Here is a 25890-nt window from a genome sequence, read left to right on the forward strand (position 1 = left end):
GAAAGATAGGTCAAGGTTAAGCGCGAGAGTTGGGTCACGAGAGTAGGGTCTAACATCCTATAATAGGTTTGGAATAGCAGGTTATGCCTCCTGCTTGTGCGGCTGCAAGTGCCACAGCAACTTGTTCGTTAATGAGAGCCGTCAACTGGGCTTGAGTCATGTTAACACGTCCAGACATGATCGAACAGTAAAGGTATCATAAGTATGAATGGTTCGCGAGTAGTGCGATGACAGAAAAGTGTAGGCACATAGGTGTTCTTAAGCAATAACAAGTAGTAAGCAAAGTAATGTAAACATACTACGAGCAAAGTTCTATGCAAATTCTAGCATGTAGGCAATAAACATAAACCTTATTACCTAGGATGTTGAGTCTTGCACATGGAGCGAAGCGTCGTTGTGGATCGTTGAGAGCACTGTTCTGGTTATAGTCTGGTTTTAATAAAAACGTTTTCCCCATATTAAAACCAAGTTCTCTATAACCAATGGCTCTGATACCAATCTGTCACACCCCCAAAATCCACCTGCGGAGTATCACCGCTTGGAAGCGTGACTGACCAGGATCAAGCCACCAATCATATCGAACATGAAATTAATATCAAATATAATAAATGTAAACCAATCATTCAATACGATAGGTGTTCAAAACATAATCATAGTTTCAAAGTATAGCGGAAGCATAAGTATGAAAACCCAATGTGTAACATAAGTTCAAATGTTCAAATGTTTTAACATGGCATCCACGATCCATGCTCCACAACGACCTGCTCCTCCCTGTGCAAGCTCCATGTATCTAACGACCTGCAAGGCATGTAACAGAGGATCAACAACTAGTTGAGCGAGTTCACAGAAAGTAAATGCGTAATAGTAAGTTCGTTTGTAACATGTGGCTCTACTAGGCCGATAGTACGTTCTATAGGTGGGGGCTTCCCATGTTGTATAAACACTAGACTACTCGTAACCATATGTGTTCTTCACAATCCGAGAACAGTAGTAAGTATAAGTTCACGTAGGTCTTACGTGAGTATCCTTCACATCCGAGGATAGTAATTAAGTATAAGTATCCTTCACAACCGAGGATAGTAATATGTATAAGTATCCTTCACAACCGAGGATAGTAATATGTATAAGTATATGCATACGTAGATTGCACGTATGTGTCCTGCACAACCGAGGACGATGGTATGGTAGTCTAGTAATAGTGTAAGTACAGTTCTATTCAATCACAATCCTTCAATCCCAATTCCCGTGCCCTGGGAATCCCATGCCTTAGTAAGAGTGTGAACTCACCTTGGTTTGCTCGGTATGTTATTGCGTCTAGGGTTTATCAAACGTCTAAGTCCGTTACACACGACCTAGGATATGTTGCATATGATACGATGTAAGTGTTTGCATCAAATTAGGGTTTACAAATCGTTGGCATTCAAGCAACTGTGTTTTGTGTGCTTATTGTATGCAAGATGATATCACATAGATCGTTCATTCATGCAGGATTATACAGTTGCATTCAGTATCATACAATCATATACAGAATCATACATCACGTAAACAGTTAATCGTCTTCATACAATTCATGCTCGATAGGAAGAACATGTAGTTAACATACTTCACCAAGTTAACACGCTTAAAAGGATTTACGCACTAGCAATTGTTACACGTCTACTGAGTTAACATCTTTACAGTCATAACGGAGTTAACATGTTTAACTTAACTTTCAATCTAGCGTAGTTTATCAATAACACCCTCTACAGCTTACCAGGCAAATCAGTTGACATAATTTGCACATATCTAACAAAATGCACCAACACAGTTACATCCTACCCAGTTAAATCCCTTAACATGAAATCAAAGTTTATATAAAACCATAATATACCAAAACTCGGACAAGAGATGAAGGGGGGGGGGGGGCTTCCCTACTTGAAAGTCGGACTAGAGAATATGGGATCTAAACTCGGACATGTGGGAGAGGTCACAAAGGTCGGACTTGGGTGATCCATCAAAACTCGAACCATGTAAGGGGAAACTCTTTCATAAGGTCGGACTAGGGTGGAGCTCAAGAAGCTCGGACCACATGAAGATCCAAAAACTCGGACCTTTTCACTTGATAAGAAACTCGGACATTTGCAATATACAAACTCGGACTCTTGATGTTGTGCTTATAAAATTCGGACCAAGGGGAGGCTCACCAAACTCGGACATATTCACATGTTAAAAGTCGGACCAACAAGACCCTTAACAAACTCGGACCCCTTGTGTGTTTATGAAACTCGGGTATCATAGTGTTAAAATAAAACTCAGACGACAAACAACATACGAATGTTCAAGTTTGACAGAATTGTATCAGTTACACTTTTCACATCCATCGGTTACGTACTACAGTTCATACGATCTAACCCTAATTCATACTTCCACAACATTGAATCAAGTAATTCATGAATATTTGTGACAATACAATCATATAAATCATCAACCAGTGATTACCCAATAATCAACATCTATTGGAAACACAGAACTATCATATGATGAACTAGGGTTTACACATACTGCAAGAATCAAAAATAGATGACAATCCAACAATCAATAAACAATGATTAAGCAATTACCTTGATTCGATTCTAGATGGATTAGCAATCAAACTTGATGCAAAGAACTTGTGAATCCAAGAATGATGAGAAGGTGGTTGTAGAGGATTAGGGAATGTGGGTGTACGTGCTTTGATTCTTGTGATGATTAGGGAATGATTAGTGAAAGAGATTAGGGTTAAGTATTACTAGAATTTCACTAATTGTCCTCTACATCCTCAAGTATTATATTTTACAATAGTACACCATCTCATAACAATTTCATAATTTCACCACCAAGTTCATATATTTATCAATTTCACAATTAACAAACAACCATGCACAATCAAACAATCAAAACATATATAATTCCAGGGCAATCAATTGTGCAAATAAACGACTAGTCAATACATGAACGTGCAATAAATGCGAAATAGAATCTTGGAACTTCGAGTTGTCACATTAATATCCAAGATGCTTCCTGTTCGATGTGTGATTCCGGTGACGAAAGTGTGACGCACCTTTTCACAGGATGCCTTTTTGCTCATGGTGTTTGGTCGGCAGTGGGTCGGTGGTGCAAGGTGTTGATGATTATGGCGTTCGACTTCAACGATTTGTTACGTGTTCACGAGCAGGTCAATGGAGGTAAATGGGCGCAAAAAGTGATCAGAGGGATAGTATATATTTCCTGCTGGGTTATCTGGAAACTAAGGAATTCTAAGGTGTTTAATAGCTCGAATCCTAAGGTTGTAGAGGCGGTTGCGTTGAATGTTGATTAAATCTTGGTCTTTTTTATGATTAAAAAATAGATCTAAGTTTGCTAGGATAGAGTGGAAAGAATGGACTGTAATCCTTTGTATATGTTGTAAGCGTTTTTATGGCGGTCCTTGTTTCGAGGGCTAGCCCGTGTTTCTAATGAAGTTCACTGTTCAAAAAAAAAAGTTTTTTTTTTATTATTTTCTCTATTTCTTTCTCTATATTATATAAAAAATGTATTTATTAAAATAGAAGTGAATTTAGCTTATTTAAACTTGATTTAACATACGCTTCTAGTAATTGTCACAAGAGAAAAATGCAATTTGCGTCCCTGTGGTATGTCCCAAACATCAACCTGAGCCCCTAAATTAAATTTTTGGATGTTTGAGCCCCTGACCTTATAAATTCATAACACTTTGAGTCCCTGCCGTCAGTTTGACTGTTAGAGGCAGGGGTAAGACTGTCTTTTGACATATATTAATAACACTTTGCGTCCCTATGGTATGAGTGAAATATCAACCTGAGCCCCTAAATTCATTTTTTGTTTTTTTTTTTCTTAAGAAATCTAATAATTCAAATTAAATTAACTCTTTTATTTTTTTAAAAATGCAATCTAATAATCAACTCTTTTTAAATAAATGCAATATAATAATTAAATGTATCCTATATATATCAAAGATCCACAAGCAATTGGGTTATATTCAGACCGTAACTTACAGACTCGATAACAAAAAACCGAAACATACAATACAGAGACGACTCGATAACAAAAGACTCGTAGTTGGTGTTTTGCGTAGTATCTTTACGTCCGCAGCCATTCAATCCAAAATTGATCCGAAACAACAAAAACATTCAAACCAGAATCAAAACCAAAACACATTCAAACAAGGAACACATTTAATCCGAAACTGATTCGATACAACAAAAACATTCAAAACACATTCAAACAAGGAACACATTCTATCCTAAACCCACAAGAATCAAAATCCACAAGAATCAAAAACCAAAACACATTCAAAACCAAAATACCCAAATAACTCTAACTGTTATAATCGAATCAAACAAAAAACAAAAATCAAATGAGGAACACATTCAAACCAACATCAAAACCAAAACACATTCAAATGAGGATACCCTAAACCCACAAGAATCAAAATCCACAAGAATCAAAAACTAAAACACATTCAAAATCAAAATCCACTGCACCCTGAAAAGTTCCAAACTTTGATATCAGAAAACAACATGCACACCCTCTAAAGTTTAATAATCACTAATGATGGTGTTGAGTGGATGAAAAATTCTGATTATTTAACGAAGTAATAGTTAAAACTAGTTAACTAACCTCTAAATAAATCACTAACGGGATAAACCAAATTAACCCCAAAAGAACAATCATACCAATAAATCACTAACAGGATAAACCAAATTAACCCCAAAAGAACAATCATTCCAATCTTTAACTGAAACATTCAAATCAATCCCCCAAAAAAGTCAACGTCCACCAAAGAACACACAATATACTAAATTATAAATCAAGAAAACAAATACCCACTAAATTCAAATGTAAAAGAATCAACATTCTGGTGGAATCTTTTAACTGGATCTCCAAATTTGATTGAAAAAGAAGTCAACATAATATACCCCGGCCCATATGATGATGAAAGAAATAGATTAAAAGGGGTGAAGATTTTGAGGGAATTGTGCTTACCCCAACACTGATGAATCCGGTGAAGAACAGAGATGATTGGTATGCTTTGTCGATGAATTCGATTGAATACACAAGTTGTATATGAATCGTGTGAAGAGGAAGAAACGAAAGGATGAAGGTTCGTATAAATAAAACTATAATAAATATTTTTTGATATTAAATTAAATTTAAGGGTAGATATTAAAGGGTGGAGGGTATTATGGACTTTTCACAACGGTCAAACGGTCAAACTGACGGAAGACTGACGGCAGGGACTCATACTGTTATGAAATTAATACCACAGGGGCTCAAACATCCAAAAATTTAATTTAGGGGCTCAAGTTGATGTTTGGGACATACCACAGGGACGTAAATTGCATTTTCCTCTTGTCACAAAGAGCTAGTTTAGACTTTTATCATTGACGTTAGAAGAAATGTGGATAACTACCCGATTGCTTGTTGACTCTAAATAGCAACATTCAAAAAAATCCCCAACCACGAATTTGTTGTCCAAAATTCTACAAAATCACGCATACTATTGTCTCTATGGGTATGGCTGACAAATCGTGTATACTCGGGTTTAACAGATCTCTGACGACACGAATAACATAAGTATTAAACATGAATATAACTTGTTTAACTACTTTATATCTCATGTCTATAACACAATTGTATGTTTTAGGTACCAAGGAGAAGAAATGATTGATCGTAGCCTCCCAATTCTATTTATTTTTAAAAAACTAAAAAAACCAAGTAGTGTACTTTTTCAGTAAACAAGTTTAATCGTGTCTTATACAGATATCTATTGCCAGCCCTACTTAGGGTGTGAGTCGTGTCGGGTTGACGGGTTGATGGGTTGAAATGTTCAACCCGAACCCGACCCATATTATTATCCGGGTCAAAGATTTCAATCCTAACCCGACCATATAAATTCGCATCAACCCGAACCCAACCCGTTTAACCGATATTTTTAAATAAGTCATATAAATTGATAATATATAAATGAGTTGTTGCGTTTTAAACAGGATGTTTAACTATAGGTATCCATGTAAAATTAAAACGGAAAAAATAAACAGTCTGTCCCCCTCCCACTACCTGCTCTTTCTTTCCATCCTCCCTTTTTCCATAACTTTTCACATTTATTATTATTCCAATCAAACCGTTGAATTCATCATCAAACAGCAGCTAGGGTTTCCAAATTCATGAACTAAAAATAGCATGAAAAGCCTCTTGAAAAAGCTACACATCCGATCAAATCAATCATCATCACCGAATGAGCTGAACAAACCCTTGTCTTCGATCACCGGGTGGCTTAAGCGAAGTCAAACTCAAAGCCCTAAGTCAACGGGAGGGGTTGACCAGGAGGAAGTGGGGGTAGAGGAAGAGTATCAGATTCAATTGGCGTTGGAGTTGAGTGCTAAGGAGGATCCGGAGGCTGTTCAGATTGAAGCTGTTAAGGAGATTAGCTTGGGGTCTAGTGATCCGCTTGCCGCTCGTTATTGGGTAACTTGACTTCTTCTTTTAGTTTGCTTTTTTGGATTCTGTCTTGTTATTGGTGATTTCTTCATCAATTGGATACATACAACTAATTGCCATATCTGTTTCTTAACATGCTTGCTTGGTAGCCCACTTATCTGCATAATAAGGCATGTTGAGTTTGGATGTTTGTTTGTGCGATTTTGCTCGGTTAAACATATGAAAGAGACGCAAATTCCAGTTGTAGGAACGCCTCGCGTACGTGATGCGCGCACCTCAGCTTTGGGGACCTAATGCCTCGGAATGTCTTGCGCTTTTTTAAACTAAGCGATTTAGGTCAAAATATTGTAGCCATCCTTGCACCGTATCCTTCATTTTGATAGAATGCCTTCCGTTGTCATTCTCATTTAGTTATACTTCATGGGCATTTTGAGTTTGTTGGGTACGTTTTTTGTGCGATTGAGGTCAAAATATCTGGCCCTCAAGTTGTGCTCAACCCATGTAGTCTTTCGCCATATCCTTCTTTTGATACTATGTCTTTGCTTATGTGTTATAAGCGTATTTGTTTCCATAAAGATAAATATATATGGAATCTGTCGTAAAGAAAAGACTTGTCATCCCTTGTATGGTTTGTAGTTCATAGGGTCAAACCAACTATATAATGTGTGTATAATTGTTTAAATATAAAGAGCGTGAAGAATACTTTTATTAATAGTTAATTATATGCTAATAAACTTTAAAATGGGGTTGCTTTCGAGAGGCATCCATCTCTCCCATTGACATCTAGGGTCTGTTTGGTATGGGGGTAATGGAAGGGACGAGGGAATGGAATGAAAGAGGGAATGGAATGGACGAGGGAATGCAATGGATCATTACCATTCCATGTCTTGTTTGGTTACCATGTGGAAATGGAATGAATTATTATTGTGTATTGTTTGGTAGGCAAGAAAAACGAAGGAATAAAATCAGCGGTGAGTGGTGGTGGTAGTGGTTTGTGGTGTTGGTGATGAATGGTGCAAGAGGGGATGGAATGAAAAAAAACATGGGGGGTGATTCCATTCCATTGACCAACCAAACACCCTTTTCTTCATTCCCTCGTAATGATCCATTCCATTCCGCCTCTCATTCCTGCATACCAAACACTACCGTAGTTTTAAAGTTACCTGACTATGGATATGAATACCATGATTGCTTATCATGATACAAGGATATTCCATTATTACGTTATTTTATTCTAGTAAATAGTACGAGTCTAGCAGAATTTCAAGTCTTACTGTATGCGTGTTATTGAAGGTTTTCTATTTCTTTTTTCAGTTTATTATTTATTTATATTTGGTTATTGGATTCTAACATTTCATGTCCTAGACTTGTTTATGCTTCACAGAATTACAGTGCTCTTAGCTATGATGACAAGATTGTTGATGGTTTCTATGATCTGTACGGGGTGTTGTCGGGACCCACATCTTCAAAGATGCCTTCCCTGGTGGATTTACAATCTACACCCGTGTCAGATAATGTTACATGGGAAGCGGTTCTTGTTAATAAGGCTACAGATTCTAAGCTTTTAGAACTCGAACAGATGGCCCTAGAGATGGCTGTCAAGTTGATGTCTGAATCTATTGATTCTGCTGGGCAGAATTTGGTGCAGAGACTTGCGGTTTTAGTTTCTGATCACATGGGGGGCCCGGTTAGAAATCCAGAAAATATGGTGATAGCTTGGAGAGAATTTAGCTCACGATTAAAGGGAACTATTGGAAGCATGGTTTTGCCTCTTGGCTCGTTAAAAATTGGATTGGCCCGTCATCGGGCGTTGCTTTTTAAGGTATTCCCTTTCCGTCTTTCATCTTACCTTCAAGTGATGGGGTGTTTGGATGTGCATTTTGGAAGTGATTCAAGTGATATTGAGTAATCAGTCAACTGTAATAAAACGAGATGTAGAAGATAGCGTTGGAAGTAGGCCTGTAGACGAATCGAATGAACATGAATAGAGGCATGTTCGTGTTTGTTCATTTAACTTTAACCGAACACGAACACAAACATGAACATATAAGCGAACATATTTTTTTGTTCGTGTTCGTTCATTAAGAAAATGGGCATGTTTGTGTTCCTTTATGTTTGTTTTTTAAAACCTAAACAAACAGTTCACGAATGTAAACGGACATAAACAAACAAACTTAAACGAACATAATCTAACAAACATAAAACACCACTAATGAACATAAATTACCAAACATAAACGGACATAAAGTAGTTTTTTTTTATATATAAATTATTGATTAATTACGATTAGTAAAGGTCTCTCTAATTAGGTTAAAAGTAATTAATGTTATTTTATCCTTTTATACTTATTAGTTTTGTAGCTGGTAATATGAAACTCATTACTCAAAACTTCTAGTCGCAATAATTAAATAATCAGTTTGACGGTGTGCATACAAATACCCCTATGTTTTTGTGGTGTTTGTTTTTACATGATGGAGTTTCTTGGTGCTTTCTAGTAGTAATCTGAACTCATAAAACCTATGGTTGTTAGAGGATTATTTGAATTGTGCTAATGAATTAAAATGACTGTTCGTATTCACCTTCATGTGTTATCAGGTCTATTATAGATTTATTTAACATTAAAATTCATAAAAGCATCATAATTAGATACCAAACACATTGACAAGCATAGTTATTAAAGGCACTAGGCGCACTCAAGGCGCATAGGCCTCGCCTGGGGCCTAGGCGCAAAGCGCAAAAATAGCGAGGGCCTGAAAAAAATAAAGCGCATAATGAAAATTTTTTAAAAATATATTAGGTATTAGAAAAAGAATAATATTCTTCAAATAAAATAAATAAAGTCTATTATGTAACACTTTATATCATCTAATTAGTACCAAAATATTAGTGTATTAGTGTTGAAAAGTAGTTTTCCTTGATTAAAAGTAGAAATTTGGCTAGAATCTTGTCGGAATTTAGCCGGAAACTCTCCGGAATCTAGGAATCTTGCCGGAATGTGCGCCTGAACCATCACCTGAAGAGTTAAAGCGCAATTTTCTCGACTTAAAGCGCAACTGCCTCGCCTCGCCCGAAAAATGGGCCTAGGCGCAAGAGGCGATGGCTTTTAACAACTATGTTGACAAGTCTAGGTGGACCCACATGGAAGCCAGGGTATGCGCTGAAAAACTTTATTGTAAAAAAAACGTTTATTGTAGTGCATCCCCTGAAATGTTATGTTTTATGGTAGTGGATTAACCTGGTTGAAGATCCTGGATATACGCTTGGATAAATAAACTAACACCTACAAGTATGTCATAACTCATAACAACTATTTATTAGAGTTCCTAGTTTTGTTCGACTTTTGTGTTGTCTTTTAAAATGTGATGAATATGTCACTTGGTAAATTCTATATCAATTTATTTATTAATTTACGACCCATGCACTTGCTAGCTAGCAGGATCTTTTATTTTCACGTGATGATATATGTTAATCCTTACTTCCTTCCTTCGAAAACAACGCTTCTCTTTGTAGGTTTTGGCTGATAGTGTGGGCATCCCTTGCTGCTTAGTGAAAGGGAAGCAATACACTGGTTCCGACAAAGTTGCAGTGAATTTTATAAAACTTGGTGATGGCAGGTTGTGCTCTTTGTTATTAATATTAATCCTGTCAAATGTCTGCTTAAGGGTTCAGAATTTAATATGTATAGATTTTCTGGTTTAAAAGTTCGCTTATACTAGCTAATAACTGAATAAGGGGACTCAAAGAACATACAAATTTAATTAGGTATGGAAATAAATAACGCAGAAACAAACATTGGGTGGTTGGAGAGGCAACCAGCAATGCCCTAAAGGTTCAGACCTATGTTGTCAAAGATGCAAGGCGCAGGTGGGGCGCATCGGCCTCGCCCGGAGCCTAGGCGCAAGGCGCAAAAAAGTGTGGGCTTTTTTAAGAACAGCGCACATAGAGAAAAAAAATATAAAAAATATGTTATGCTTGAAAATAAATAAGATTCCACATATAAAATTAAAAAAAACTATTATATATGCCATTTAAGATCATGTAGCTAATAGTTAGTAGCAAAAGTTTAGGACTTATATGTTGTAAGTTTTGGGTGTGTGAATAAAAGTCTCAAAAGGTGGTAAATACTTTGTCCCACATTGGTGTGGGAACAAAGTGAGTAAAAACGAGTTTCTGAGCTGGAATTTGGTTGAACTCGTGCGTGCCCGCACGTCCTGCGGACACGAATGCGCCTCAGCACCGTTTTTGCACCTAGTCTCGCGCCTTTTTGCGCCTCAGCACCGTTTTTTCATAAAAAAAACCATTTTTACGCCTAGGCTACCACCAGGCGCTGTAGGTGCGCCTCGCTGCGTCCGAGCGCCTAGGGGCGCGCTTTTTGCGCTTGTGACAACATAGATTCAGACCCATTTTTTTATCGGGTTAGACCCGTTTGTGGTCACCCAAGCGCATGCGCCTTGTGCGCCTTTGGCAACCCATATATAGGTAAATGAGTCAAAAATTAATATGGTAATATTCATATAAAAATGTTACTTGTAAATATGTTATCTGCCAAACTACACCCTAGAAAAGCTATATGATTTCTTACAAATTCTTCTCGTTTACATAGATATAAATACATTCAAAACTGAATTTATATCAAATACTATTAATCAATGGAATCATTAATGTAACTGCCAGGGAATATATTGTTGACTTGATGGCGGATCCCGGAACTATCATTCCATCTGACACGCCAAGAGGATCAAACGTAGACTATGAAGAATCTTGTTCATCGAGCCCATGGTCCCGAGATGAAGATTCTTCTTATCTTGCTTCCTCCACAAGCGGCCTCACCACTTCATCTGTAGATTACATGGAAAACAATAACACACATTCATCACAACCAAACAAATCTGTATTAGAACCCAAGATATCCTTACCCCAGGTTCCAAAAAAAGTGTATAAAGATAAAGGAGGAAACTCACAATACGCGCATGCAAGATCCCCTTCATGGACTGAGGGCGTAAGTACCCCTGCGGTACGTAAAATGAAGGTAAACGATGTTTCACAGTACATGATGGAAGCTGCTAAAGAAAACCCCCAGTTAGCACAGAAACTACACGATGTGTTACTTGAAAGTGGCGTTGTTGCTCCTCCAGACCTCTTTACCGAAGTATATGAAGAGGAATTATCAAAAAGTACTACGGAAAGTCAAAGTCAAACTCATTCAAGTCAGCCTCGCTTCTTGCCTCCATTGCCGCCTCCACAAAGAGCTTCTTCACGATCTGAAGTAAATCTTCCAGCTGCAGCGGCAGCCGCTGCAGCTGCTGTTGCGGTTGCTTCCTCGATGGTGGTGAATGCCACCAAAACCGTAACGGACCAAAATATACAACTACCTGTAGCAGCTGCAGCCACGGTGACGGCGGCAGTTATGGTGGCCGCAACAACAACTTCTGCTGCAAAGCAGTACGAGATATCTGGTCAGTCACAAATTGAAAATTTAAATGATAACGAAAGGGATAGGAGGAATACGGAAGCACAATATGAGATAGGTCAAGATGGGGAGAGAATATCAGATAGGTCAACCGGTAACGAAAGCACAGTGTCTGAAGTATCACTCGAGGATGTAGCAGATTGTGAAATAGCATGGGAGGATATCACATTGGGTGAACGTATCGGATTGGGTACTGAGTTTGCCTCGATATCTTTTAATGTTTCACATGCTTATTGTTATTGGTATTTTCTAGAGGTGCCGAAATGCTGAAATCGCATACAATAGCAAATCTAATTAATATATGTCTTTTTGGTACAGGGTCATATGGGGAGGTATACCGTGGGGACTGGCATGGAACTGTGAGTTTGTTTTCGTACTCAGATTAAATTTAGTAGTACATACGATTTTATAACTATCGCTTAGTTACTGGTGATCTTGATACATTTGACGTTTGAATAATCTTGATACATTTTCACAAAAGATCTATATGTGACTTTGTTCCCATTTTATTTGCCAGGATGTTGCTGTTAAGAAGTTTCTAGACCAAGAAATAACTACTGAATCCCTTGAGGAATTCAGAAGTGAGGTATGTAAGTCATCATCATCATCATCATCATCATCATCATACTCAGTAAATCCCACCAATAGCAAAGCTAAGGTAGCGTATGAGGAGAGTAAGATGTAGACAGCCTTACCTCTACCCCATAGGACTAGAGAGGCTGCTTCCAGTGAGACCCCCGGCTCCATAGTAGTTTTGCATCAAGCCTTGGACATAAGGCGCATAACTCTCGGCAAAAAGGCCGATTAGTGCATGTACCCCCTTGTCTTTCGACTATCAACAACACTACATGTCTACATGATGCATGATTAACCGTCCCCCGCTTTTAACGTTATTTTCATGAAATTAGTAAAATAACGTTAAAATTAGTGCAATTTCACTTTTGCCCCCCCGAGGGCCCACACATATACATTATATGTGCACACCGCAAGGGGGCGTGAATTGAGGCATGTAAGTGAAGGCATATATTACTAGACAAATCTTTATTATTCAAGTGTAGGGCCCCTTTTTTTATCAGGGTTAGTTTAGTTCATGTATATCTCTACATTTGTATGTGCTTATTCTTACCAATCTTGTAAATCTTTTGGATTACAAGGTCAGGATCATGAAAAAAGTAAGACATCCGAATGTTGTACTCTTCATGGGGGCTGTAACACGTGCACCACATCTTTCAATTGTTACCGAATTTCTTCCTAGGTATGCCACACAATACATTCATGTTCATCTTTTTTTAATTTGTAGGCTGTGGTAACCTACTAACCCATCATGGTATCGTACAAAGTCGTATCCTGACAATTAGATGTGGCAAAATGGGTGGACTCTTCTATAGCATTTTTAAGTTTTTCAAAGTAACTCACGTGTCAAGTAAGACTCCATATTATGTCGCTAACTATTTAATTTCTATCAATAAAAAAAAGTTGGAGGTTTTATTCATAAAATACACTTTGACAGACTTCTGATGTTTGACCCTTCTTTTTGTTAATGTTTTTTAATTTTATATTAGTCATTTGACCCGTTGGAGTTAAATATAACCTGATTCAACCCATTGCCACCTCTGATACCAAATAGAAACCGTATTTTGTATTGATAAAGTGATAATATTATGAGTTAAATGCCTGGATGGTCCCCGTGGTTTGCGAAAATTGCAGACTTTGGTCCCAATGGTTCACTAATTACACACTTGGTCCCAGTGGTTGCAATTTTTAAACTCGGGTGGTCCTTAACACTAACCTTTGTTAAATTTTTCAGTTAAGTCTTTGTGAAATGACTAAATTGTCCTTGAACAATTAAAGAATAAAACAAAAAGTAAATAAAACACCCTAATCTTTATCAGTTTTCACCCATCTTTCTCTACCCCTTCTTCACCTTCATCACCAACCACCACTCTCATCATCACCACCGCCACAACTACTGTTTTTGGACATGTGAACTCGCGATTCCACGAAACTGGGTGCACCACAGATCTGAATCCACAACCAACGTAGAGCTTTGTTTAGGGCTATGTTGTCAAAGACGCAAGGCGCAGGCGAGGCGCATCGGCCTCGCCCGGAGCCTAGGAGCAAGGCGCAAAAAAAGCGTGGGCTTTTTTAAGAAAAGCGCACATAGAGAAAAAAATATAAAAAATATGTTATGCTTTGAAAATAAATAAGATTCCACATATAAAATTAAAAAAAACTATTATACGTGCCATTTAAGATCATGTAGCTAATAGTTAGTAGCAAAAGTTTAGGACTTATATGTTGTAAGTTTTGGGTGTGTGAATAAAAGTCTCAAAAGGTAGTAAATACTTTGTCCCACATTGGTGTGGGAACAAAGTTAGTGGTTGTTTATAAGGTAAAGGCTTTACTACTCCATTGTAACTTTATGACATGTTTTACCACAAGTCCTACCCGCGCAGGGGGGGGGGGGTGCAAAAATAAATTTCTGAGCTTGAATTTGGTTGAACTCGTGCGTGCCCACACGAATGCAGCTCCGGAAAACCCGCGTGAGCCATTTTTTGCACGCACTCGGTTTCGTTTTTAATATGGTCATTTGCTGTTTTACCTTTTTTTCCTGCGCCTCAGAACCGCTTTTTCAAAAAAAGCCCGTTTTTGCGCCTAGGCTGCCACCAGGTGCGCCTAGGCGCGTGCTTTTTGCGCTTTTGACAACATAGGTTTAGGGGAGTGTAACCGGGGGTAGCGATGGAGGAAGAGGCGGTGGGGAAAGTGATGGAGGCGTTGGTGGATTTGGACGGTGGTGTGGCAGCGGAGAGGCGTTGGAACTAGTGCGTACGAGTTTACGGTTCTGATTGTGGTCCTTTGATACTCCCACTTCCCCTCCGCTCTACACACATTTTACCTTCTCCCTCTACCTCACATCCCAACACCACATAAACTATGAATATTTGTTTGTCCAATTAATAAACCTTCATGTTTAGAAAAGCTTGCAAGATTAGGGCTTTTCATGGGGTTGAGATCTGGGCTGCTTCTTGTAGCTAAATGAGCTTCTTGTTGCGATTCCTGCTGAATTTGAGGTGGGTTTGTTAAAAAAACAAGAAATTAATATTGTTGTTAAATGAAGATATTTTCTCATTTTTAATTGCATATTGTTGCAAAAAGAAAGGCCTATCTGTCAACCCAACCAAGTTAATTCGTGAGTTAGTGATACGAATGATAGTGGAGGGACTACAACTGGCAAACCTGAGATTCTCCATGTGTATTCTAGAAGGTCCAAAAGGGCAATTACGGAAAGTGGCTAATAGTTGGTTATAGGTGAGAGGTAGTATAAGAGGGAAAGGGAATAATCAGGATAGGTGTGTGTGAGTTTGTTATTGTGTAAGGCTCCTGCAGTTGTGCATGGAGAGAGGGTTTTCCCTGGATCTCTTTTACATCATTCTATCTTTCTTGTATTTCCATTAAAGTTCTAATACAAATCATCCAATTTCCCTTTCTATTCTATTTTTGTTCTTTTGAATTCCTATCATTGGTCCGACCTGCTTTGACCTGCCGCTTGTCATTCCGTTCCGATGGAAACCCGTGGCCAGAATGCTCGTTTGGATGCTCAAGAGCAGCAGATCAACCAGATCCAATCGGATCTGCTTGCTGTTCAGAATTCGTTACAAACATTGGAGGATGATCGTGTAGCTTCCGCAGAATTTCGTCAGGTGGTTTTGGATTGGATGAAGAACCAGGGTAAGAAACATGATGATGGATCTTCTGGATCTGGGGTTTCCTCTGGTCCGGGTTTCACTTCTCCGCTGCCGAAACCCAATCACCCCTTCGACCAACCTTCCAGCTTACCTTGGGCAGTGAAGAAAATCAAGCTGCCGGAGTTTAGCGGGTTCGATCCACAAGGGTGGATTACAAAAGCAAATCTGTATTTTGGTATTAACAACACCTCTGATGAATTACGCCTCCAATTGGCTCAATTGAGCATGGTTGGAGTGGCCCAACACTGGTTCACCATCATTAACCAGGTTCATCAATCTCTGACATGGACCGAATTTCAGAGGGAATTATTGCAACGATTCAGTGGGCTCGAGATCCAAAATCCTTATGAACAGCTTGCCAACATCCAGCAAGGTGATTCAATTTACGATTACATTGATGATTTTGAATATTTGTTATCGCTAGTTCCCAGATTACCGGAATCACAAGCGTTGGGGTATTTCGTCGCCGGTTTACGGGACGACGTTAAGAAGTGGGTTCGTTTGCATCGTCCTCAATCCAGATTGGACGCGATGTATTTGGCCAAGGATGTCGAACAAATGCTCCGACCGTCCTCCGGTTCTGGTTCTGGCTCCCTTTCACGTTACCGATACCTTCACCGGCCTGGGCTTCCTTATGACTCTTCAGGCACTGGGCCGTTTTCACTGGGCCGTTCTGAGTCCAGGCCCACTGTGTCCCAAAAACCTTTGGATAAGCCTACTTTCACTAAACCTGAGTCCACTAGGGTTTTTCCTTCCAAACCTGGTATTTCTTCTTCGTTCGATTCGAGTCAACGAGACAGGGGATTTCGTTCGTTATCACGAACAGAATGGGAGGAACGCCGGAAAAAGGGCTTGTGTTTCCGGTGCGGTCAGCAATATGGCCCGGCTCACAAGTGCCCAGAAGGCAAGTTGCGAGTTCTTCTATTGGGCGATGACGAGGATAACGTTTCGGATGCAGATCTGTGTTTGTTGGACTCTGCTAACTCCGATTCAGCGGATTCCTTGTCTTCCCCGACTGCCACCACGGGTACGTGTATGACTCTTCTTCTGGAGGGTCAATTTTCTCACTTGGCAGGTGCCTCAACACTGAAGTTCATGGGCACTTTGAATGGGATTCCGGTATGTTTATTGGTTGATAGCGGTGCGTCTCACAATTTTATTTCCCGTCACTTGGCTATTGCGTTGGGTCTCTCTGTTTCAGCATGTGGTGATATTCGTATTAAACTTGGGGACGGTCATCATGTGGTTGTCACCGAACAATGTTTGGCAATCTCGGTTCAGATTGGTTCTTGTACTTTTGTTGTTAATGCGTTGGTCTTTGATACGGGCAATTTGGATTTGATATTGGGAATGCAATGGTTGGAAACGTTGGGAGAAGTGGTTCATGACTGGCATCACTCTTGGATGCAATTTAACTATCAGGGATCCGTGGTCAAATTACAAGGTATTTCCACTGCCACTGCTGCCTCAGCAGCTTTACACTCCATAATCTCCAACAATGATGATACTCAAGTTTCATCCTCCCACACACCCCTTGGCCCTTCCCTTCCATCTCTATCTGATGCTTTATCCAGTTCCCAACAGGCTGCCCTACTCTCTATTTTTCAACGCTTTGCGTCGGTTTTTCAGATTCCCTCAGCTTTACCTCCTCCACGAGTTCAGGATCACTGCATTCCATTGACCACTTCTAACCCGGTGTGTGTCCGTCCTTACCGTTACCCTCACATCCAGAAAACAGAGATTGAACGCCAAGTTAAGGAGCTTCTTCTGGCTGGTATGATTCGTCCAAGCCATAGTGCTTATTCTAGTCCTGTTATTTTGGTACGCAAGAAAGATAATTCTTGGCGTATGTGTGTGGATTATCGGGCCCTTAATGCCGTGACCATTCCGGACAAATTTCCAATCCCAGTCGTTGAGGAATTATTGGACGAATTACATGGTGCTCGTTATTTTTCCAAATTGGATCTCAAGTCCGGGTACAATCAAATCAGAATGCACCCAGATAGCATTGAAAAAACAGCTTTCCGCACTCACGAGGGTCACTATGAGTATCTTGTTATGCCATTCGGCTTAATGAACGCCCCGGCTACCTTTCAAGCTATCATGAATGACATCTTTCGCCCATTATTACGCCGCAAAGTGGTCATTTTCTTTGACGATATTTTGGTTTACAGCCCCTCATGGGAATCTCACTTGGACGACTTACAACTCGTTTTTAAGATCCTTCTCCAGCATCATTTTATGGTCAATTCCAGCAAGTGTTCTATTGGCCAAACTTCGGTTGACTATTTGGGCCACATCATCGATGGTAAGGGGGTTTCGATGGATCCTAAAAAGATTGAAGCAGTTCTTAACTGGCCGGTTCCTACTACGTTGAAAGGCTTAAGAGGGTTTTTGGGTTTAACGGGCTACTATAGAAAATTTATCAAGAATTATGGCAGCATCGCTAGACCGTTGACCAATTTGACCAAAAAGGATGCTTTTGGTTGGCAATCGGAGGCCCAACAAGCCTTTGAGCAGCTTAAACAAGCCATGACCACTGCTCCCGTGTTGGCCTTACCGGATTTTACTTCCCCTTTTGTGGTAGAATGTGATGCTTCGGGGCGGGGTATTGGGGCTGTCCTTATGCAGCACAATAAACCGATTGCTTACTTCAGCAAGGCTCTTGGTGACAGGAATCTGGCCAAATCAGCTTATGAGAGGGAGATGATGGCTTTGGTTCTGGCCGTCCAACATTGGCGTACATACTTATTGGGTTCTCATTTCATTGTCTTCACTGATCAACACAGCCTTAAATTCCTCCTTCAACAACGTGTATCCACTCCTGACCAGCAGAATTGGGTCGCCAAGTTATTGGGCTATGACTTTGACATTCAGTATAAACCAGGCCGCGAAAATAGGGCCGCGGATGCCTTGTCCAGACGAGCTGATTGGGGCGATTTACAGATGGCTATATCCAGCCCAGTTTGGGTCCAAGGAGCCCAGCTAATTGCTGAGGCCCAATCTGATGCAGCTATTCAACAGCTCAAACACAAAAGTCAACTGGACCCTTCTAAATATCCTGGTTATCTGGTCAAAAATGGGGTTCTTTTTTATCACAATCGCTTAGTTATCCCTCGCAATTCACAGTTCATTCCTGCTATATTACATGAGTTTCATACGTCGGCTACGGGTGGTCATTCCGGTTTTTACCGTACTTACCGTCGGGTGGCAGCCAATCTATACTGGTCCGGAATGACAAAGACAATTAAGCAATTTGTGCGGGAATGTGAGGTGTGTCAACGCTGTAAAGCTAGCTCGGTTCTTCCCGCTGGTTTATTACAACCATTAGACATTCCGGATGCTATTTGGGAGAATGTGTCTATGGATTTTATTGGCGGTCTTCCTCTTTCTAAAGGATTTAATGTTATTCTAGTAGTTGTAGATCGACTGTCAAAATATGCTCACTTCATACTTTTAAAACACCCTTACACAGCAAAGACGGTGGCAGATTTATTCGTTAAAGAGGTAATTCGTCATCATGGTATTCCAAAGTCAATTGTTAGTGATAGAGACTCCCTGTTTTTAAGTAATTTTTGGCAAGAAATTTTTCGCTCTATGGGTACTAAATTGCATATGAGCTCAGCTTATCACCCTGAATCGGATGGTCAAACTGAAGTGATCAATCGTTGCCTTGAGGCTTATCTACGTTGTTTTGCTGTTGACCATCCTAAGACTTGGGCTATTTGGATTCCTTGGGCTGAGTTTTGGTATAACTCTACGTTTCACATCTCGACCAACGCTACTCCTTTTGAGGCTGTCTACGGTCGTCCACCTCCCTCGGTATTTCAGTTCTTACCAGGTGAGATTCGGGTCGCTGCCGTTGCTCAGGAGCTTCAAGATAGAGATGAAGCTCTGAAGCAACTCAAATTACATTTGACCAATGCTCGTCAGACCATGAAACAGCAGGCTGACAAGCATCGCAGGGATGTTAGCTTTATGGTGGGCGAATGGGTCTATGTCAAGCTTCGTCCTTATCGACAAATGTCCGTCTCTCACCGCATCCACCAGAAGTTAGCTGCTAAGTTTTTTGGTCCATTTCAGATTTTGGAAAAACTGGGTCCTGTGGCCTATAAACTACAGCTGCCTGCTACCTCCAAAATCCATCCTGTTTTTCATGTGTCTCTGTTAAAAAAAGCAATTCCAGGAGCTGCCGAGTCGGTGCTACCCCCAGAACTTACTATTGATGAACATGACATTCCGGTTCCTTCGAAGGTGCTGGCAACTCGACTCCTTCGTGATGGGTCTGATTCAGTTGAACAATGGTTAATTCAGTGGCATAATCAATCAGAAGGGGACGCCACATGGGAGGATGCTACTTGGATTCAGGGTCAGTTTCCGGATATCCGGCTTGGGGACAAGCCGTCTTTAAAAGGGGGGAGTAGTGATACGAATGATAGTGGAGGGACTACAACTGGCAAACCTGAGATTCTCCATGTGTATTCTAGAAGGTCCAAAAGGGCAATTACGGAAAGTGGCTAATAGTTGGTTATAGGTGAGAGGTAGTATAAGAGGGAAAGGGAATAATCAGGATAGGTGTGTGTGAGTTTGTTATTGTGTAAGGCTCCTGCAGTTGTGCATGGAGAGAGGGTTTTCCCTGGATCTCTTTTACATCATTCTATCTTTCTTGTATTTCCATTAAAGTTCTAATACAAATCATCCAATTTCCCTTTCTATTCTATTTTTGTTCTTTTGAATTCCTATCAGTTATTAGGAAAAAAAAAATTATATGCAATTGAACCCAACCCACTGATTCGGTTGAAAATCTGTAGGTTTTTTTTTTTTTTTTTTTTTTTTTTTTTTTTTTGTGTCTGTGTGTGTGGATTATTAAAAAGAAGCAAGAATCATTTCATCTTAAAGGAAAAAGTGGTTCCTTTTCATACTTTTAAGGAATTTTGTTGACGAGGTTGTGGTTGCGGCGGCAAGTGACGGTAGGTTGTGGTGGTGGTGTTGCCAATGGTGGAGGGTGGCGGTAGAGTGGTAGAGAGAGAGGTAATTACACACTTGGAGGAGGTGGTGGTGATGGTGGGTTGAAGGTGGAGGTGGTGGGTTAGAGAGAGAGAGATGGGGGAGAAGAAGATGAGGGGTGGGCCCATTTCTCTTTTCTTTTTAATTGTTCAGGGACAATTTAGTCATTTCACAAAGACTTGACTGGAAAATTTAACAAAGGTTAGTGTTAAGGACCACCCGAGTTCAAAAATTACAACCACCGGGCTAGGGATGAGCATTTGGTATTGGGTACCGATACCGAATTTTTTCGGTACCGGTACCCACTTTTTGGCATTTTCGGCGTTGGTACTTTCGGTATCGGTACTGGTAAAATACCGAATTTTACCTTCAAGTCCCGCTCCCGTACCGTACCAAGTGTGTAATTAGTGAACCATTGGGACCAAGTCTGCAATTTTTGCAAACCACTGGGACCAACCAAGCTTTTAACTCTAATATTATTGATTACAATGAATCAATGATCTCTGTATAAAGAGATGAATGTTACAATTAGATGCCCTCTATTATAGAACATATAAAATACTTAATCTAAGTTAGTCTAACAGTACACTATTGTTTGTTTCCTATGAAACATATTTTTATCTTGTGCAGAGGTAGTTTATATAGATTACTCCATCGGCCCAACAACCAACTAGATATTCGAAGGCGCTTGAGGATGGCTCTTGATACTGTATGCTCTCTTCTAAGGAGTGTTTCAACTTTGAATGTGCATTTAAAAAATTATTATGCTCTCATGCTGCAATAATCAGTTTAGAATGTTTGGGTAAACTGATTATAGTTATGGTTTTCTGATTATCAGATTTCGATAATCAGGTAAGGTGTTGTAATAAAATTGATTATTGAGATAAATGTGAAATTACCCAACTATCCCTCAACTTAAGGCAATGGATTATCTTTTTCTGATTCCTGATTATTATCCTTTAATCTCATTATTATTTTGATTCCTATATTAAAAGTTTATTCATTAAGTGTGAGGTTCATTGGGGAACACTAAAAAAGTGGGGAACAGTGGGGAAACGACTCAAACGAACTCTGATTGGAGTTGGACTCATTCCAGCGGCGTTGGAACCGGCTCGTTGAACGCTAACTAGGATCTCCTAACCTTAAACCCTAAACCCTAAATATATTAGGGTTTGGCTTTTAGGGTTTAGCTTTAGGTTTAGCCTTTAGGGTTTATAGTTTAGATTTTACGGTTTAGCTTAGGTTTTAGCCTTATTTTTTTAGCTTTAGTGTTTAGAGTTTAGGAGTTAGGATTTAGGGTTAAGAGATCCTAGTTAGGGTTCGACGAGCCGGTTCCAACGCCGCTGGAATGAGTCCAATCAGAGTTCGTTTGAGTCGGTTTCCCCGCTGTTCCCCACTTTTTTAGTGTTCCCCAATGAACCTTCCCCTATTCATTAATCATAAATGTCTTGTATCTTACTATTATTGTTTTGTAACTGAAAATTTTCAGGCTCGCGGTATGAACTATTTGCACAATTGCACACCTGTTATCGTTCACCGTGATTTAAAGACTCCTAATCTCCTTGTTGATAAGAATTGGGTTGTGAAGGTAGCCTACCAGCCTTGTAACCCTATAGTTGTTAGAATGATTATGGCCTTGTGTCTAAAAACGATTTTAATGTTCAGGTTTCTGATTTTGGGTTGTCGAGAATGAAGTACAGCACGTTTCTTTCTACAAGATCTACTGCTGGAACAGTATGTATTATCTATCTAGTATATGATGGAGAAAATGAATCGACCACAAATTAGAAGTGGCAAAATGGGCAACTTATAGTGCAGATCAAAGCGGGTCAATGTGAAGCATCTTTTGTCCAGAAAAAAAGTTATTTTCTTATAAATTATTTAGTGTGTCAAACAAATGTGATCACAAAAATGATAATATATGACTAATTGATATAAAAATATGATATATATATATATATATATATATATATATATATATATATATATATATATATATATATATATATATATATATATATATATATACATAGGGAAAGGTTAAAATGAGAACCACCTTGAGTTGCGAGAACTGCGAGAACTATTTGATCCGGCGCGATTTGGGCCAATTTTTTTTTACACGAACGTAGATGAAAAAAATATAAACACATCTGTAAAAAAATTGCCGAGTCGGTAGTTTTGACTCATGCAAGTTTTTTTTTTACGACAGACGTAAATTTTGGAAGAAGATAAATATTTTTTTTACCTCTCATGTAAATGTGGGTGTGCGCCGTTTTTTTTTCAGTTTTTCTTATTTTGCTGAAACAAGTGATTATTTTTACGACTTTTGTGAAAAAAATAATTCGGAAAAACCTTTTGGATGGCCTAGTTCTTGCGGTTCTCGCAACTTGTGGTGGTTCTCATTTATATATATATATATATATATATATATATATATATATATATATATATATATATATATATAGGGTGGGAGTTGGCTACAAAGTCCATTTTTCCTACAAAGTGTACAAAGTCATAAAACACCACAATTTCAGTTATAAAACACACTCAAAACCCACGAATAACAAAGTGGAGATTACTAAAACACCATATTTGTGGGTTTTATGTTGTGTTTTGGATGATAAGGCTTTGATTATCGAATGAGTAACATTAGTGTGTTTTATATTGATTATCATGTTGTGTTTTATATTCATAGTTCTACGATGGTGTGTTTGAAGATTTTATGGACTGATAGGGTTTGGATATTGTGTTTTAGTGATCTTCACTTTGTTATTCATGGGTTTTGAGTGTGTTTTATGGCTGAAATTGTGGTGTTTTATGACTTTGTACACTTTGTAGGAAAAATAGACTTTGTAGCCGAACCCCACCCTATATATATATATATATATATAAAAGATGATTTGAGGTTTTATGCATTAAAGTTGCACTTTCAACTTCCCGTTTGGCCCATTTGACATATATCCTTTTAGTTAGTTATCTTGATTTTACTCGATTGACCCGTTAAGAGATGGAAATAGAACCCTAATTGACCCATTTGTAGGTCAAATGGGTTGAAATTTTCATCTAAATATATCTACTATTGTCGATAATTGCGGTACACTTCTTCAGGCTGAGTGGATGGCTCCAGAAGTCCTAAGAAACGAACCCTCAGATGAAAAGTAAGTGATAATTTTTTCTTACATAAATGAGAGAAAAAAGAATTGAGTTTTTTGATGCCACAAAAGATTAATGTTAGCTTATGATTTGTAGGAGCGATGTTTATAGCTTTGGCGTGGTTTTATGGGAACTTTGCACGTTGCAACAACCATGGGGCGGAATGAACCCAATGCAAGTTGTTGGTGCAGTTGGGTTTCAACATCGTCGTCTTGAAATTCCAGATGACATGAGCCCCGTCATTGCAGATATCATCACAAATTGTTGGCAAACGTCAGTCTTATATTTTTTAAGCAAAAAATCTACTTCTTGTCTTAACATTTTTTTAATCATGTATTGTCTTTTTATATCCTTTTGTGTCCACTAGAGGTGGCAAAAGTGGCGCTTTGGTTCACACGTCAAAACGGGTCAATCTGATAAAACAGGCGGTTTTAAGTACCCGATGAAATAGGGATGGTAGTGGGGCGGGTTTGGACAGGTTCGGGTGATTACCCATGGGTTTCGGGTATACCCGTTAGTTACACAAGCAATTTTTCCCATTATGGTGTTAGATATGACTTTAAAGCTCTTGTTTATAATAATTATAATAACAGTCTCGTTTCTTTTAAAGAAAACATTTTAGAAGCTGTTATCAGTTTGGATAAAATTTCACTGACTTTAAACCCGTTCCCATTTGACCCATTAGAGATAAGTACGACCCAAAAATTTGCCACCTCTAGCATTTAAGTAAGTTTCACATAGCATGTAATCGCGCCTTATACACTTATACATGTAGAGAACACTTTAAGTAGAGAAGTCCAATAACCCGTAAACACTTGTGCCTATAGCTTTAGTTGTGATACATAAGACGGTTATGTAGCCGCATAATCCTCTATTAATGTTGTTGAACGTACCCGTATACATATAATGCTCATATAGACACAAAAATGTATGATATCTCTATCGACTACTATGTGAACTTTATGGCTATAATAGAGAATCTTAACATAGTATTTCTTTTCTTTTCTTTTATAGTGACCCAAAACTACGGCCTACATTTGCTGACATCATGGCGTCCTTGAAGCCTCTTCAGAAGTTGAATACAATTTCCAGAACAGTGTAAGGACCAATTGGATCGTATAATGTAACAACAGCAAGCTGGGCAAAGTGTCTGCACTCGTAATCTGTGAATAATTAAGTCATTTAAACGATATATATGTGAGGAGGCTGTTGTTTGAATATAGCGATGAAAACATGCATGTTTCAAGGGATTCTGATTCTTCTGTATTCTTCCTATATAGTTATTTTCATGTAGCTATAGGCTTTGGTCATGTGACCATCTCAATTTTCTGTTTTGCTTTGTTGTAAATTCATGTTGTATCCTGGTCATAGTTACATGTTTATACACACTCGCGATGTGTTGGTATGTCACACTGCAATTGAAACAAAGATTTTGTGAAGACATTTGTTTCCTAAAATCATGTAGACCTGTCTGGATCATAATCCGACTCGTTAACACGTTTAGGTTTTCATAGTTCCTTGATGCAAATATTTCTGTTTCTTCTGTTTATTTTCCTTTTTTTCGTCTTCAATAGGAGCTACAGAATTTCACGAGTGACTACTTTAAAATATTTTTTTTTTTAATTTGTAATTATTATTACATAAAGAAATACAGAAAAAGAAATAAATTAGTAAAACTAAATAATTTTCTTGTAAAAATCCTAACTTAAATACATTGTTTATACTATAAACTAGTAACGGAAAAAAGGTAAATTTGCTTAAGATTTTTAGGTATGTAGTTGGATCATATGGGCTTAAGTTTACGAACGCCCAAGTAAAAATGGATGATATGGTCATATGGGCTTACGTTTAAAAAGATCCAAAACGCCCAAGTAAAAACAAATACCACCATCACCATGAACCATCTTCGGTATTGAATTATTAACAAGCCACTCATGTTGATGTTGTGTCAGCAGCGGAATAATTCCGGTCATGGTTAGGGCTGTTCACGAGCCGAACCGAACCGATCAGACAGACCTTTGCTCGTGCTCGGTTCGT

The 25890-nt window shown here is 38.8% G+C and overlaps 1 protein-coding gene across 4 annotated transcripts; it reads left to right on the forward strand.

Annotated features, from left to right (window-relative positions):
* Positions 1-6047: 6047 nt before the first annotated feature.
* On the forward strand, positions 6048-25292 carry LOC110865880 (probable serine/threonine-protein kinase SIS8). 4 transcript variants are annotated; one of them, XR_004861019.1, is made up of 13 exons: positions 6048-6504; positions 7862-8299; positions 9988-10091; positions 11152-12137; positions 12266-12306; positions 12465-12533; positions 13102-13202; positions 21331-21409; positions 22190-22288; positions 22366-22561; positions 23809-23858; positions 23950-24126; positions 24868-25292. XR_004861019.1 is itself a non-coding variant. In XM_022115214.2 (13 exons), exons 1-13 carry the CDS (start codon positions 6220-6222, stop codon positions 24953-24955), a joined length of 2586 nt encoding a protein of 861 aa, XP_021970906.1. In that variant the 5' UTR covers positions 6048-6219; the 3' UTR covers positions 24956-25292. The 4 variants fall into 4 exon arrangements, 3 of the variants coding, with proteins under 3 accessions (XP_021970906.1, XP_021970907.1, XP_035830535.1); XM_022115214.2 differs by having other exon boundaries at positions 22366-22434; XM_035974642.1 differs by having other exon boundaries at positions 6370-6504; positions 7843-8299; positions 22366-22434.
* The last annotated feature ends 598 nt before the right edge of the window (positions 25293-25890 follow it).

Source organism: Helianthus annuus, chromosome 6 (assembly GCF_002127325.2).
Source record: "Helianthus annuus cultivar XRQ/B chromosome 6, HanXRQr2.0-SUNRISE, whole genome shotgun sequence".
NCBI classification, from domain to species: Eukaryota; Viridiplantae; Streptophyta; class Magnoliopsida; order Asterales; family Asteraceae; genus Helianthus; species Helianthus annuus.

What these genes read in the sequence shown, in the direction of transcription:
- LOC110865880 (XM_022115214.2), top strand. Translation starts at nt 6,220, where the DNA reads ATGAAAAGCCTCTTGAAAAAGCTACACATCCGATCAAATCAATCATCA. An exon ending in TTGAGGAATTCAGAAGTGAG is followed by an intron (nt 12,534 to 13,101) that starts GTATGTAAGTCA and finishes TTGGATTACAAG; the next exon opens with GTCAGGATCATGAAAAAAGT. An exon ending in ATCACAAATTGTTGGCAAAC is followed by an intron (nt 24,127 to 24,867) that starts GTCAGTCTTATA and finishes TTTCTTTTATAG; the next exon opens with TGACCCAAAACTACGGCCTA.